This window comes from Hyla sarda, chromosome 1 (genome assembly GCF_029499605.1).
Source record: "Hyla sarda isolate aHylSar1 chromosome 1, aHylSar1.hap1, whole genome shotgun sequence".
NCBI classification, from domain to species: domain Eukaryota; kingdom Metazoa; phylum Chordata; class Amphibia; order Anura; family Hylidae; genus Hyla; species Hyla sarda.
In genome coordinates this window covers 190,103,127-190,118,924 of record NC_079189.1, presented here as the reverse complement: position 1 = coordinate 190,118,924, position 15,798 = coordinate 190,103,127, and the positions used below count along the sequence as shown (strand labels likewise).

At 41.8% G+C, this 15,798-nt stretch overlaps 1 protein-coding gene across 2 annotated transcripts in view; it reads left to right on the top strand.

The window, feature by feature from the left end:
* Positions 1-1,036: 1,036 nt before the first annotated feature.
* TET2 (tet methylcytosine dioxygenase 2) overlaps positions 1,037-15,798 on the top strand; it is a 144,203-nt gene continuing 129,441 nt past the window's right edge. For both annotated transcript variants that reach the window (XM_056566182.1, XM_056566174.1), the window contains exon 1: positions 1,037-1,206. In XM_056566182.1, coding sequence (XP_056422157.1) covers positions 1,204-1,206 — 3 coding nt within the window. In that variant the 5' untranslated portion in view covers positions 1,037-1,203. The remainder of the gene's footprint in view (positions 1,207-15,798) is intronic.

The following is a 15,798-nucleotide window of genomic DNA, read 5'->3' as shown; positions in this document are numbered from 1 at the left end:
TGATCTTTTAAGACCCTAGAAACATTCCAACAGGCACTAGAGATCAGCACCACATTGTTCTGCACACTTCCTTAACTAACTATATGGGGCCTCACTTCATCTTACAGCCACTCTTTATCTAAAACTAGCCCTAAACAGAGTTATAATATGGTTACAAGCAAGCGCCCTAAAACTTCAGCCACATCAAGTTTAACAGCTGACCACAGGATATGGGATAAGTGTGTGATCGTGGGTTGGGGGGTGGTGGTAGGGGGGGGGGGGGGGCGACTGCTAGGACCCCCCCCCCACCCTGTGATCTCTTTTACGGAGACCAGGAACTACCACTGCTCTACGCGGCTACTGCTTGTGTCGTAGACCTCACTAAGAGGTCGACAGACACCCCCCCCCCCTCTATTCAGCTCTATGGGAGAGGCATGAACGCTTCATCTCATCCTCTCCCATACAGATACATGGAGGTTGGTGTGTCGGCCACAGTGTCATGCTGCGGTTGACACGCCTCCTGCATGGGGAGAGCCATGGCCCCGTACAGGAGATCGTGGTGGGTCCCAGCATTCGGACTGTCCGCTATTAGACACTTATCCCCTAAGTTGCAGTACTCCTTCAAGGGGCATTTGTGGTCCATACAAATAGCTTAGTATATAGGCTGTTGCTAGAGTATATAAGTGACTATTGAAAATACCTTTATACAGAAGGTAAAATACTCTAATCAATAACCAAACCTGAATAACCTGCAGAAAATCTCTCTTACTTACAGTACTCACAGTTGCTTACCTGTGCAATGTTTTACAATGCTGACCTTCATAATACAGCTTATTTAGCATTAAAAATAAGTGAATATTTAATACATGGATACAGTACGACCGCTAACAGGCTTTGTGACACCCCAACCATTGAAGGACTAGTACGGAAACTGCTTTCTCTGCATCAGCTAAAGATTTTCATTTCCTCGAAGAGCCTAATTACATCCGAGCGCTTCTCTGAGCAGCTCTGTATGTCGTGAATGTGACTGCAGCTGGAGTTAAAGATCTGTCGACTTGTTCGTCACTATTAACTTGACAATATTCACAAGCAAATATACAGCAGCATGGTCAGACTGCGGAGAGAACATGCTGAACCTAACCCCATATGTACACGTGAAGGACATCATGGACAAAGAGGCCCTCTACCTCCATGCGTATCTCCGAAGCAAAAAGACACCTATGAATGGTAAGGCCATTATTACGTATGTGAATTATGACCTCTCTAGCCCAATATCAAACTTGCTTTTGCTTGTTTCTTCCTTATATAGTGACAGACCTTGCAAAGCTATTTTAGCTTATCCTTACATTTATTTCACAATCACAGCTTCTGTGTGTTTTTTAATAAGCGGCAATGGCTATAGGCAGCCTCATTCTGGCAAACCGATTTCTTCAGGATGTTATGTAAAAAGGGCAGATTACATAGCTGTACAAACCAAGGGTGCTGGTATCTGCAATATGTACTGAGAACAGCCAAGTTCTGCTCGTCGTGCAACATCCTTTGAAACATATTGTACGAGACTGAATCGGGCAGTGTCTCTTGAGGTGAAGGAAAACTGTCCAATGATAGCATTCCACTCCATTGATGGTATTCTATAATATCCATTTGTTTATTCGTATTAAAGATTCCTTTTTAATGGTTATGTTTCTGATTAGTTTGTAAAAATAGACTTTAACCCCTTAAGGACCAAGACAATTAGGTCTGTACACCCCTTAAAGACCAGGCCTGTTTTTTTTCAAATTGGGGATGTCTGACTTTATCAGAGAATAACTCTGGCAACGTTCTGACAATCACGGTAATTCTGACATGGTTTTTTTTCACAAGTTGTCCTTCATGTACATAGTAGAAGTAAGCTGATATCATTTGTAGTTGTTTTTTTTTACAATGCAAAAATTTGTGAAATAAAAAAAAATTATGATTTTTTGCTATTTTAACACTAATAGGTTGCATATATTTATACTTACTTACCAAATAGTTTATGAAACTTATACTTTCAGATGTCTACTTTATTTTGAAAGCATTTCTTTTTTTTTTTTTATTAACATTCTAAATTCATCAGAAGCCTAACAATTTTACTTGAAATTTTGAAAATTTGAAAAGTACATCTATTTTTTTATGTGCTATGCAAGGTTTGCAGAAATATGAAGGTGGTAGAACATAGGAACACCCCCCCCCAAATGATCCCATTTTAAAAACTAGACCCCTCAAGGTATTCACTAGGGGGTACAGTGACTTTTATTTTAACACCATAGTTTTATGGCAGGAATGATTACAAAGTCAGTGTTAAAAATTCTAAATTAGTTTTTTACACAAATGCATCATTTGTGGGGCATATTTTTTGTACATCACTTCTGATATTGAAATAAATGAACTCGAAATTTTATTGAGCTGCTCGGCCCGTGTTTGGAAATACCCCCGCTTAGGCCATATTTTGTTCATTGGCTGCGTGGTAGAACCCAGAAGGAGAGGAGCGCCATTTGGCTTTCAGGATATCATGATACAAATTATAGGCCGCACTTCATCTTGCAAAGCATTCTAGCTGTCAGTACAATACTGCACCCCCAGAAGTGACCCCATTTTCAAAACTACATCCCCTAAAGAATTTTTTTTTTACCACAAATTCTTTATTTGTTGGACATCATTTTGGTAAGCCGCTTTTGAAATGAAGGAAATGCACCCCATATTTTCACTCTGTTCGTCCCAGCCTGGGCAGAACCCCTACTGAGACCATATCTGGCTGCCTGACTGCCTGGTAGAATTAAGAAGGAGAGGAGCCCCCTTTGGCTTTCAGGGCATAATTATATGAATTATAGACCCCACTCCATGCCTGCAAAGGATCGTAGCAGTCAGAACAATACCTCACCCCTACAAGTGTATTGGCTGGACCAGGGACCGCTCTGATTGGTCCTTGGTCGGCTAGTAGTGACGCGTGGCTGTCTGTGACATTTAAAGTTCCTAATGGATATATCCTTCATGTTGTGGGAATAAGCACCCACTCATGGCGAATATATCCATCACTGGACGGAAAAAAAAATCTTGAAAAAACTGGTTTCTTTTGTTTGGGGGAGGGGGGGGGGGGTGGGTGATAATCCCCATTCATACTGCATTTCTGCAGTATAGGTATCCGTTGTCATGTCAAAAAATTGGTGCCAATGTATACTGTAGCAGTCTCATTCAGAAATGAAATACTGCTGAAACGCAGTGTAGGGGTCACATGAATGGGACACAGTGAAGGGTCACATGGAGGGGCATGACTGCCAGGGGCATCCGCGGTGTGAAATATGCTGCGGATGCCCCTGGCAGTCACAAGGAAGAGATCACTGCTGTGGCTGGGTAGCTCAGTGTGTCCACTCATGATTGCCAGCGGGAAATCCGCCGCTATAAGTGGACACACAAAGCTACCCAGCTGCAGCAGGGAGCTCATTATTGTGACTGCTGGCGGGCATCCACAGCATGTAATATGCTGCGGATGTGCGCCCTGTGATGCTACACATTATGCATTTTTATTTTTCATTATATTTATTTAATAAATGTATTTTTATTTTATGACACTTTTTACATATTTTTTACATTTTTTTTACAATTTTTTGTTTACTCTTTTATTTATTTAATATTTTTTAACGTTTTTTTTTTTTTTTTATGTTTTGGAATACTTAGTATTCCAAAGCATTGCAGTTATATGCTGTCTGGCAGGCAGCATATCAGGACATGCCACTGGCTCATCCTGACAGGCAATAACCGGGGCAAACCTGGGGGTCCATGTAAGACCTCCGGCTGTCCAGGTAACTAGAAGCACCCCATGATCATTGTGGGGTGCTACAGGAGAGAGACAGACGGAGTGCCCTTCCTCTGTCAAACACCTTACAGCTCGCAGTCACTTTTGACCCCGCCAGCAGGGTCCCGGCTGTGTATACTCGTCCAGGTGCGGGAACGTGCATCCCCCCTGGACATGTATACACGTCCATGGTCGTTAACGTGTTAAACTATTTGCCTGCTTTTTTACAAAGCACTTGCCAGTTTATTTAATTTCTGTCTATAAACTTTCATTAATTTTAGCAGTCATTAATTCATTTTCCTTGGCTTTTCCATGCGGAAGCCACATAAATAAGTAGAATTCTACTTAGGCTATGTGTTTGGTAGCCCAGGTAGAACATAGGTTTGCTCAGCTGCAGGGGAAACACATGTGGTCTGCCTAGGACTGGTAATGGTTACTGCACCTTATGTCATACACCATGAGGGCTTTTCACAGCAATCCCTCCCATCTTACGCTGGCACAGTGGAGGGGGTGGGGGGGTGGTCATATGATATTGTAGATAGTATTTTACCATAGCACATCTTGCTAAATGTCTGGTTAGATAATACGTGCTTTTGATGGTATATGCACATAAAATGAACCAGACATGGGTGGAGTAAAAATTTAACACAATCTTTTACTCGGCATACAGATCATCGAATGAAATGGAGGTACAGTTTTCCAACACAGTATTCCACAAAATAGTTGGAACAAGGGGATCTCCCTTGAAGAAGAGAGGTAGAAATTAGTATGCTCTACTCTGGCCCTTGCTAAGGGTACGGTCCCACATACCGCTTACGCAGCGTATTTCACGCTGTACAAAATAATTTGCAGCAGCAGGCAATATGCTGCGTAGTATCAGATGATCATACACACAGGGGTAGCCAGCAGCAGGCAATATGCTGGCAGTATCAGATGATCATGCACACAGGGCTAGCCAGCAGCAGGCAATATGCTGTGCAGTATCAGATGATCATACACACAGGGCTAGCCAGCAGCAGCTCTGCGTTTTCAGTGAAGCTTGGAGGCAGGGCCGAGCAAAGTCACGTCTGCGCGTGGCTCCGCCTCCAATCTTAACTGAAAATGCAGGGCTGCTGCTGGCTAGCCCTGTGTGTATGATAATCTGAGAATATGCAGTGTATTTCCCGCTGCTGCTGATTAGCTTTTCATTTTTAATACATTTGCAAAACGTGCTAAAATTCTATTTTCACATTCTCAATAAAAATATTTGTGCAAAATGATGGGGAATTAATATTTTACATAAGGCAGCAATATAACAAAATGTAAAAAAAAAAAAAAAGGGAAAGGGTCTGAAAACTTTCAAAATGCATTGTACATTTCATGAGCCTTCCTCCCTGGCTTGGGCTCACAAAAGTGCATCAAATACTGCAAACCATGACGTATGTGACACCACCTTGGCAAGGTTGAACAATATTTTTAGGCTACTGGCTGCCACATGCATTTTCAATATCAATAGGGAAAAATATGTTCATTGTGAATGTAATTATCCCATTACAGAAAAAAAAAAAAGGATTTTGGCCTTAAGGCTGTGTTCACATGTTAAGGTTTTAACTGCAATTATTGAATACAAAGCCAGGAAAAGACCATAAATGGAGGACATGTATAAAAGCTGTTGTTCCCAGTAAACTGCAATACAACCCTTTACATATGAGTGGTCTGTAATTTCCTTCACAGCAGGTGGCTGGGATTATTTCAGTTCACGTGAGATCAGTGAAGAAACTAGATTAAGTCAAATTAACTAGATGAGAATTAAAGGGGTACTCTGGTGGAAAACAAATGTTTTCAAATCAACTGGTGCCAGAAACTTAACCCCTTAAAGGGGTACTCCGGCGCTAGACATCTTATCCCCTATCAAAAGGATAGCTGATAAAATGTTAGATTGTGGGGATCCCACCACTAAGGACCCCCACAATCTCTCCTGTAGTGTTGAGTGCGAATATTCAAAATGTGATTTTTTACCGTGAATATTGGCACTTTGCGATTTCGCAAATATTTAGAATATAGTGATATCTATTCATAATTACGAATATAATTTTTTTGCGAATATGCAAACATGTAAATATGCAAATATTTGCGAATATGGGAATATTCGAGAATATCGGCACTCCCAGTCAGAGGACACTGATCCCTCCCTTTCATTACGAATTTTCACATGATAAAAAAAGAGAACGAACATAGCGAATATGTGAATTTTGTGAACATAGGACGAATATTCGTCCATATATTCGTGAAATATTGCGAATTTGAATATGGCCCCTGACGCTCATCACTATTCTCCTGCAGCACCCCCGTTTTTCTGCTGCACAGAGCATGTCGTCAGCTGATTGGGACACTGCGGTTTTACCACGGTGATCCCGATCAGCCCAACTGAGCTGCCGGGAAGTACTTTTTAGACGCAGCAACCAACTTTAATCGCCGCATCGAATGGGTTAATACCAGACATCACCGCGATCGATGATGTCTGGTATTAGCCATGGGTCCCGGCCGTTGCTGGGTGCCGGGACTGACCCACTATGACGCACGGTCAGCACGTTACCCCACATTATATCACAAGAGAGGGCGCAGGGCATACAGGTATGCCCTGCGTCCCCAAGAGATTCAACAGAATTGTAAATTGTCATGTCTGGGCAGGGAAGGAGTGCACACTATTCTCACTCACTCCCCTATCCCTGTGTACTTACGTACCAGTCCTAGACAACAGGTCCATAACCACGGTGACAGTCCCTTCCTAAATAAGTGAAGGACAGTCAAAAAGTACAAACAATAAGCTACAAAACTGACAAAATATCAGGAAAGGCTTGATGTACATGACTAACAGAATATCAAAGGGAAGTCAAAAGCCAAGCCAAAAGTCACAAAACCAGAATAAACAGAATGTGCACAGAGAAAGCTAGGTAAGTTACTAAGAACTATCACAAGCCCGTAATCCTCTTAGATCCTCCCACGCTGAAGTTTCCCTCCCACTGCAGTTCAGGACTCACTCTGGCCTTTAAAGGAGCAATGCACACACCCAAAACCTGTCCACCTCCTATACTAGTTCTGCACCACATATAAAGAAAGCTATTCCCACTCCTTGGTACCTGAGAAATATTGTGGTATTCTCTATAGCACTTTTGTTATCCTGTTTAGTCAACCCATACCTAAAATCTGGATTCTGACTCTGCCTGACCCCCTCCTTTACTGTTTTGACTCTGCTGTGCTTGACCTGGACCATTCACCCTGATTTTGTTCTACCTATTCCTGACTATGCTGTCTTGTTACCTGCCCATGGCATACAATTGAACCCTGACTTATCTTCCCTGGCCCCTTGGTGTTTTAAACCAATATCTTCTGGTCTATTGTGCCAGCTGTCACTTACACCAGGACCATTATTGGGAAGTGACTTGGTACCCTCTAACAGCAAAGTCCACCTTCCACATCAAGGGTGAAAACCTAGAGGGTTCTTAGACTCTGATCCCAAGCTTGGCCCAAAGTCAAACCAGTCAGGTAGCACACTCGGTTGACACCCATTGACCCATTACAACCTGAAAAAATGTATAAACAATTCAAACTCTAAATTAACTAATGTTTAAAGCCTGCTATAGGCATGAGGCTTTTAAGATCATTGACAGATCCAACATATTTTAGTAACATCAAGGTATCCAAGTGGTTAGAAAAATGGGGTTGTACACTTCTACTCACCTCCCTCACTCCCTTGTTGCCTCTGGTATTGGCATCCCACTGCTACACTTCATGGAGCTGTAGACGGCATATAACATCACCGATCAGACCATCACTCACCACAGTGATATACCATCCCAGTCAGTGATTGGCTGAGTGGCCATGTGAAGGGCAGTGGTAGCGGAGAACTGATGCCAATACCAGAGGCTAGGAAAAACGTGAGTAGTAGCTTTTTTTGTTTTGTTATGCAGCCTGGGCACATTGGTTAAATAAAAATTTCCACTGGATAAACCATTTAACCACTTAAGGATGCAGACCATTTTGGCCATGAGCCAATTTTCATTTTGTGTTTTTATTTTACTTCCCTGCCTTCTAAAAGCCATACCTTTTATTTTTCCATCCACAGAGCCACATAAGGGCTTGTTTTTATGCAAGTCTAATTGTACTTTGCAATTACATTTTTCACATTACTATAAAAAGTATGGTGCAAGCAAAAAAAATTCAAAAGTAAACCACAATTTTGCAACTTTAGAGGGATTTCGATTTTACACAGTGCACTTTATGGTAAAGCTGCTATGTTATCTTTATTCTGTGGGGCATTACAATTAAAATGGTACCTATGTTTAAATGTTTTTCTATTATTATACTGCTTTTAAAAAAGTCAAACTTTTGTAACAAAATTAGTATGCTTAAAGGGGTTATCTATGTTTTAAGTAAAATTGTAAATAGTGCTAAAATATATTTGTCGGTGCTCATTTAGTATAGCGAGCCTACCTTACTGAACTTCTTATTAACTCCTGTTCCCTACTAAACCCTGTAACCTATTAAGGCAGTTAGTGTTGTGCCATATACTGCTGCGTACGAGTACACCTGAGAAAATAGAGGGCATACCCTGATGTATAATGATAATCATAGAGTAAATATAAAATTGATGGAGGGTTGGGTGGGACGTGAAGAACCCGCGGCGTGAAGGTCAGGTACGGCCGCGGGGTCTTATAGGAAATTCCCGCCCCTCCCACAATTACAGGCTAATAATTAGCCTTCACACTTGTGGTTGGTGCTCATTTAGTATAGCGAGCCTACCTTACTGAACCTCTTACTAACTCCTGTTCCCTACTAAACCCTGTAACCTATTAAGGCAGTTAGTTTTGTGCCATACACTGCCGCGTACGAGTACACCTGAGAGAATAGAGGGCAAAACTCCATAATCAGAACAAAAGCGCTATGAATGCACGTAAAATCACACCACCAACTACTGTAATGCATCGTGCATGTCAGAGTTTGTCTTAGAGGTATAACGTATATCAGTAAACGACTTTGAGCACCTCTATTTCTTGTCCTCGTGTGCTGGCTCACCATGGCGTGAGACCGATGCAGCCGCCCTGATGCGTAGAGAGTGACCAGAGATAACTAACATACCCCTACCTAAGAATTTAATGCGAATATGTACATGATTGACAAATGACGTAGTAATGAGTGCCGCCTCACTAACAACACCAGTGGCTGACCCCCATTGGGTCCTTGACGTGCGAAAGGAAAACTTGCAACTCTTGAGCTGGGCACCACTAGTGGGGCGTGGGAAACCTCCATACGAAACAACCTGACCGGGCAAAGACGTTAGCTGCAATACCACTTTGACATGTGATTATATTTATCCCCCCAAACCAGATGTAATTTTGACCATGCACCTGTATGTGAATTCCCCAAACCCTAGAAAACCATAATCACCTGAGAATAGAGCGGCCTCTAATGTTAAGCTGCCCTGATATCCAAATCGGGAATTATGTGGTGTCTAAATGCTACACACAGATAACTACCTAGTCGTCAACCTAAAACAGTGTTAGGTTGTAACTGTAACCGACCTGTGGATGTGACAGGCAATGAAACCACTTATGCAACAGGCATGATCATGAAACTCAACCAATATATAACCAATATCACCGACAACCGCGACAGACAAACCTGAACAGAAACCAAGCTATATCCCTGTATGCACGTCGAAAATGCTAAACATGCGCAAACATATAACGACATCATCGTCAACCAGAAGTCGTGTCAGGTAGTGACTGAACCGACCTGTGGACGTGACTGGTCTGGCTGGAAATGGAAAACTCCACTAACTATATAACTAATAGTATCACTATCAACTTGAAGCAAAGACAGTTCGTAACCATACATTGACCTATATACGCAACAATTTCTTTTTTTTTCCGGAAATAAAGCTATATACCTGTTGCCTAACCCAACTGCTAACTAAACACAACGTATGTAATGACATTGTCGCCAGCCTGAAGTCGTGTCAGATTGTATTCGGACTGACCTGTAGACGTGACTGGTCAATCTGAAATTGAAAGCCTCAACCAAAGTAAAGTATGTACCAAATGAATATGAACATGAACACTATATGAACGCTATAAGCACATGCCTAGCATAACTCCCTGACACATATGCTGAACATGACAATATGAACGTGGGCCTGGCGTAACCAACTAGACCATGTGTACATCAAGAACACCAAGACCACACATCCAAAACAGACACGATGACCGTATACACCTACCAAACTTATATGAGAGCCCGTACCGCACAAATTATATGGACGTGAGGCTAGAATGAACTGCATAAGCGAGCGTGTGCATTGATCAAACTATATGTACACATGCCCAGTATGACGCACATGCCCAGTGCAAACTGTATGATTGCATGATGCCCTGACGCATAACACTATACATGAATTCCTACAAACGCTGTTTACCCCACTGTACTACATCTATGATAAACTAAATCTAACAAACCAAGCTGTCAGAACGTGCGGTCAGAGCAGACTATCAACGTGTATGCCCAGGAGAAACTAAGACTGAATGCACTGACCCCACAATCTGAACAAATTGCCAGAACACACTATATAGATGTACACGCCGAACAAATGATGTGGCTATGAACAGCACCAACTATATAGGCGTATGCCCAGAACAAACTAAATGACAGAGTGGCCTGAATAAGTCTATGATAGTATAGCCTGAATAACCTAAATGAGTGTATGACCGGGACAACTTATATGCGCATGTGGCCAGAATAAACTATATGAGCAGACGCATAGCTCAAACTATACGTGTATGGCCAAAACAAACTAAACACTGTATGCATAGAACCCACAATATAAGCGTAAGTGCAGAACAGACTCAGTGAGTGTATGCATACAACTTAAATGAGTATATGCCCCGGGCAGCTAAATGAGTAGGCGCACAAAACAAACTACACACGTGTATGCCCAGAACAACTATAACTAACTAGCATATGCATGGAATAAATTATATGAGCGTGTAGCCAGATCGACTATGACTGCAAGCACGGAACCAATTACCTGAACATATCCATGGAACACACTAAGTGAGTGTATGCACAGGACTATGTGAGCATGTGGACCTGACAACAATAGGAGCGTATATGCAGGACCAAATGTGAGCGCTTATGCCTAGGACTAACTAAATGTGCATATGCCGAAAACAACTGTATGCACAGAATATCTTTATGACCATATACACAGAATAAACTGTATCCACTTATGCACAAACGAACTATGTGAACGTGCCGAGAACAAATTATGCTCGTATGTGCAAATAACTATTTGAGCGTAAGCACCTAATAACTATGTGAGCCTACGCCCTGAACAAATTACATGCACGTATGCAATGAACGAACTGTCTGAGCGTGTGTCCAGCACAACTGTGAGCGTAAACACGGAACGAACTATCTGCACATGTGCATGAACGAACTATATGCAGAGAACAAACTATATGCGCGAATGCCCAGAACATGTTATATGAGCGTATGCCCTAACTATGTGGCGTCTAACAAACTGAGAATCTGCAAAAGAAACCAACCTGTATCACTCACCTGTAAAACCACCTAAATAATATACACAACTGATCCGAAGGCGTGTTGGATTTTTCAAACCACTGAAGCGACCTGTAGACGTGACAGGCCCTGTGCAGATATGTGCAAACCAGGCGAAACTAACTACCCATGACCATGATAACATTGCACCTTATATTCAACTGATTATGTGTTACTCTCGTGATTACACGTGCACCGTAGTCCATGAAGTAATTGCAACCCAAAGACGTGTTGGGTTCATGAGGCGACTACCAAGGACCTAATTCAACTACTCTTACCCGGAAGACGTGATGTTGCTGTACAACCTATAACTAAAATGGTGACACAAGCAAATTAACTAAAGCAGAAACGCTCACCCCTCAACTTGAACAACCACTGAATGTTTTATCTACCCTCTAAGGTCTAAACTTAATATCTCACCTGTCGAACCACCTAAATAATATACACAACTGATCCGAAGGCGTGTCGGATTTTACAAACCACTGAAGTGACCTGTAGACGTGACAGTGACAGGCCCTGTGCAGATATGTGCAAACCAGGTGAAACCAACTACCCATGACCATGATAACCTTGCACCTAATATTTAACTGATTATGTGTTACTCTCGTGATTACACGTGCACCGTATTTGATGAAGTAATCGCAAACCAAAGACGTGTTGGGTTCATGAGGCGACTACCAAAGACCTAATTCAACTACTCTTACCCGGAAGACGTGATGTTGCTGTTCAACCTGTAACTAAAATGGTGACACAAGCAAATTAACAAAAGCAGAAATGCTCACCCCTCAACTAGAGCAATCACTGAACGTTTCACCTACCCTCTAAGGTATAAACCTAATATCAGCTACAAAAGGATACCAGAAGGAAAATGACAAAATCCAGAACCAACTATATACATAGCCTAGAAATACCAAAGGACGATAGAGCCTTAAAGGGGTACTCCGGTGAAAAACTTTTTTTTTTAAATCAACTGGTGCCAGAAAGTTAAACAGATTTGTAAATTAAGCATCAATTGTAACTCTAAACTGGCAATATACAAAATTACATGTGTTGCTTGCTCACTCACATACATTGGTAGCACTAAACGTGCTTTGAAAAACGTATACAGAAACACATTCGTCATTCGGCTGGTCCCCTCACTGGTGGTATGTCCAACGTATCTAAACATTTTCTTTTGGTTCACAATGGAGATGTGTCTAATTTGAAGTTTTGTGTGATTGAAAAAATAATTCCCCGCAAAAGAGGAGGTGATAACTTAAGATATCTGCATAACAGAGAGGCGATGTGGATTTACTTGTTTAATAGCATTCATCCCTTTGGTCTAAATAATAGGACGGATTTAAAGGGGTTGTGCGCTGCCCTGCCTTTCGGAGCTCCGCACGCAGCGTTCGGAAGTTCATTACTCCGAACGCTGTGTGCGGACTACCGCGTTCGCGGCCGCCAGGCGTGACGTCACGCCCGGCCCCCTCGTGACGTCACGCCCGCCCCCTCTACCAAAGTCTATGGGAAGGGGGCGTGACAGCGGTCGCACCCCCTTCCCATAGACTTTCGTTGAGGGGGCGGGCGTGACGTCTAGAGGGGGCCGGGCATGACGTCACGCCCGGCGGCCGCGAAAGCCCGCACACAGCGTTCGGAGTAATGAACTTCCGGACACTGCGTGCGGAGCTCCGAAAGACAGGGCAGCGCACAACCCCTTTAATCCTGCATTACTAATTTTTGCCAGCCGCTGTGTTTCAAAAAATTTTCAAAACATATTTTTTTCAATATTTTTCCATATGCATACACATTTTGTGTGTTTTGTTGTATACAAAAAAATATTTGGCTTTTTCTTTGGTTTTCTTTATTTGCATTCTCTCCTTTTTTCTATATGTTTTTAATGCACTTTGGACAATAAAGTTGGTTGTCCAAATGGGTGGGTTTTGCTCCCTCCCCTTGTGGGAGGTGAGCTTCTTGACCTCCTCAGAATAAAATTATCTTTTGAAGAGATAACATGTATGCCATGACTGAGGAGTTCCAACCATGCAACTTTGCACTTTGTTGTCCTTGTGCTCATTTTTCCTGCCTTCTATGGATTTTTAATCTTGGATTACAATAAAGAAGTATATTTTTATTCAGTGCTGGCTCCACCCTTCCTTGTTCCTAGATTTGTAAATTACTTCTATTAAAAAATTAATTCTTCTTAATTCTTCCTGTACTTATTAGCTGCTGAATACTACAGTGAAAATTATTTTCCATTTGAAACACAGAAGTGTCTGCTGACATGATGAGCACAGTGCTCTCTGCTGACATCTCTGTCCATTTTAGGAACTGTGCAGAGTAAAAGGAAATCCCCATAGCAAGCATAGCCTCTTTTTATACATGACAATATCCTGCCGGCTTTGGAAGCAGCATCCTGACATTGCATTCTATTCTGTAGTCTGTGATCTACAAGTACACCCAGATCCTTCTCTACCAGTGACTCTGCCAGTTTAATCCCCCCTAAGACATACGACGCATGCAGGTTATTAGTACCCAGATGCATAACTTTACATTTATCCACATTGAACCTCATTTGCCAAGTGGATGCCCAGACACTTAGTCTATCCGAGTCATCTTGTAACCTATACACATCCTCTATAGACTGTACCGTGCTACAAAGCTTGGTGTCATCTGCAAAGATAGAAACAGAGCTGTTAATGCCATCCTCTATATCATTGATAAATAAATTAAACAACAGCGGTCCCAGTACAGAACCTTGGGGTACACCACTAATAACCGGGGACCAATCAGAGTACGAATCATTGACCACCACTCTCTGGGTACGATCCATGAGCCAGTGTTCAATCCAGTTACAAACTAAAGTTTCCAAGCCCAAAGACCTTAACTTACCTGTCAGACGTCTATGAGGGACAGTATCAAACGCTTTAGCAAAATCCAGAAACACTATATCCACAGCCATTCCTCTGTCAAGGCTTCTACTCACCTCTTCATAAAAGCAAATTAGATTGGTTTGACAACTTCTATCCTTAGTAAACCCATGCTGGCTATCACTTATAATACAATTATCCCCTATGTATTCCTGTATGTAATCCCTTATAAGTCCTTCAAACAATTTACCCACAATGCACGTTAAACTTACCGGTCTATAGTTTCCTGGGGAAGACCTAGAGGCCTTTTTGAAGATTGGCACCACATTCGCCTTGCGCCAGTCCCTTGGCACAATACCAGACACCAGAGAATCTCTAAATATCATGAACAGGGGTACAGATATTACTGAACTAAGTTCTCTAAGAACTCTTGGGTGCAATCCATCTGGCCCTGGAGATTTGCTTACATTTAAATTACTTAACTTACCTTGTACCATCTCTACATTAAGCCAGTTCAGTACATTACATGATGTGTTGCCAGCACTGACCTGTCCAATGTCAGCTCCTCCTTCTTCCCTAGTATATACAGAACTAAAGAACCCATTCAGTAGCTCCGCTTTCTCTTTATCGCCTGTGACAACCTCTACATTATCATTATTAAGGGGTCCTACATGCTCTGTCCTTGTTTTTTTTTGCATTTATATATCTAAAAAAATATTTAGGATTAGTTTTGCTTTCTTTGGCCACCTGTCTCTCATTTAGAATTTTTGCTGTTTTTATTACATTTTTACAGATTTTATTAAGCTCTTTGTACTGTTTAAATGTTATCGCTGACCCATCAGATTTGTATTTTTTGAAGGCTATTTTTTTTGTTGTTTATTGCTCTTTTAACATCATTTGTCAGCCATGTAGGATTTAGTTTTAATCGTTTATATTTGTTCCCATTTGGTATATATTTAGCTGTATAGTTATTTAGAGTTGATTTAAAGATGTCCCATTTGCCTTCTGTATCAGTATTTGAGAACACGTCCCCCAGTCTATGTCCTGTAGTGCAGCCCTCGGCCCAGGGAAGTTTGCCTTTTTTAAGTTATATGTTTTTGCCTTCCCCGCCTGTCTTTGTTTTCTACATTTTAAGTCAAAATTAACTATATTGTGTTCGCTATTACCAAGGTTTTCCCTCACAGTTACATTACCAACAAGCTCTGCGTTGTTGGAAATGATCAGATCCAACAAGGCATCACTTCTTGTTGGGTCCTCCACAAACTGGCCCATAAAATTATCCTGCAATAAATTTAGGAATTGTCGCCCCTTTGTAGTTTTAGCCTACCCCGGACCCCAATCTATATCTGGATAGTTAAAATCTCCCATTATTACCACTGTACCTGCCCGGGCGTCCCTCTCTATTTGTTTATGCAGCCGACCTTCTATCTCTTCAGTGATATTAGGGGGTCTGTAGATTACACCAAATACTATTTTTTCAGTATTTCTCTCCTTTTGTAATTCTACCCACAGTGATTCCACATCTTCAGAATCATCACACACTATGGCATCATTCAAACTGAC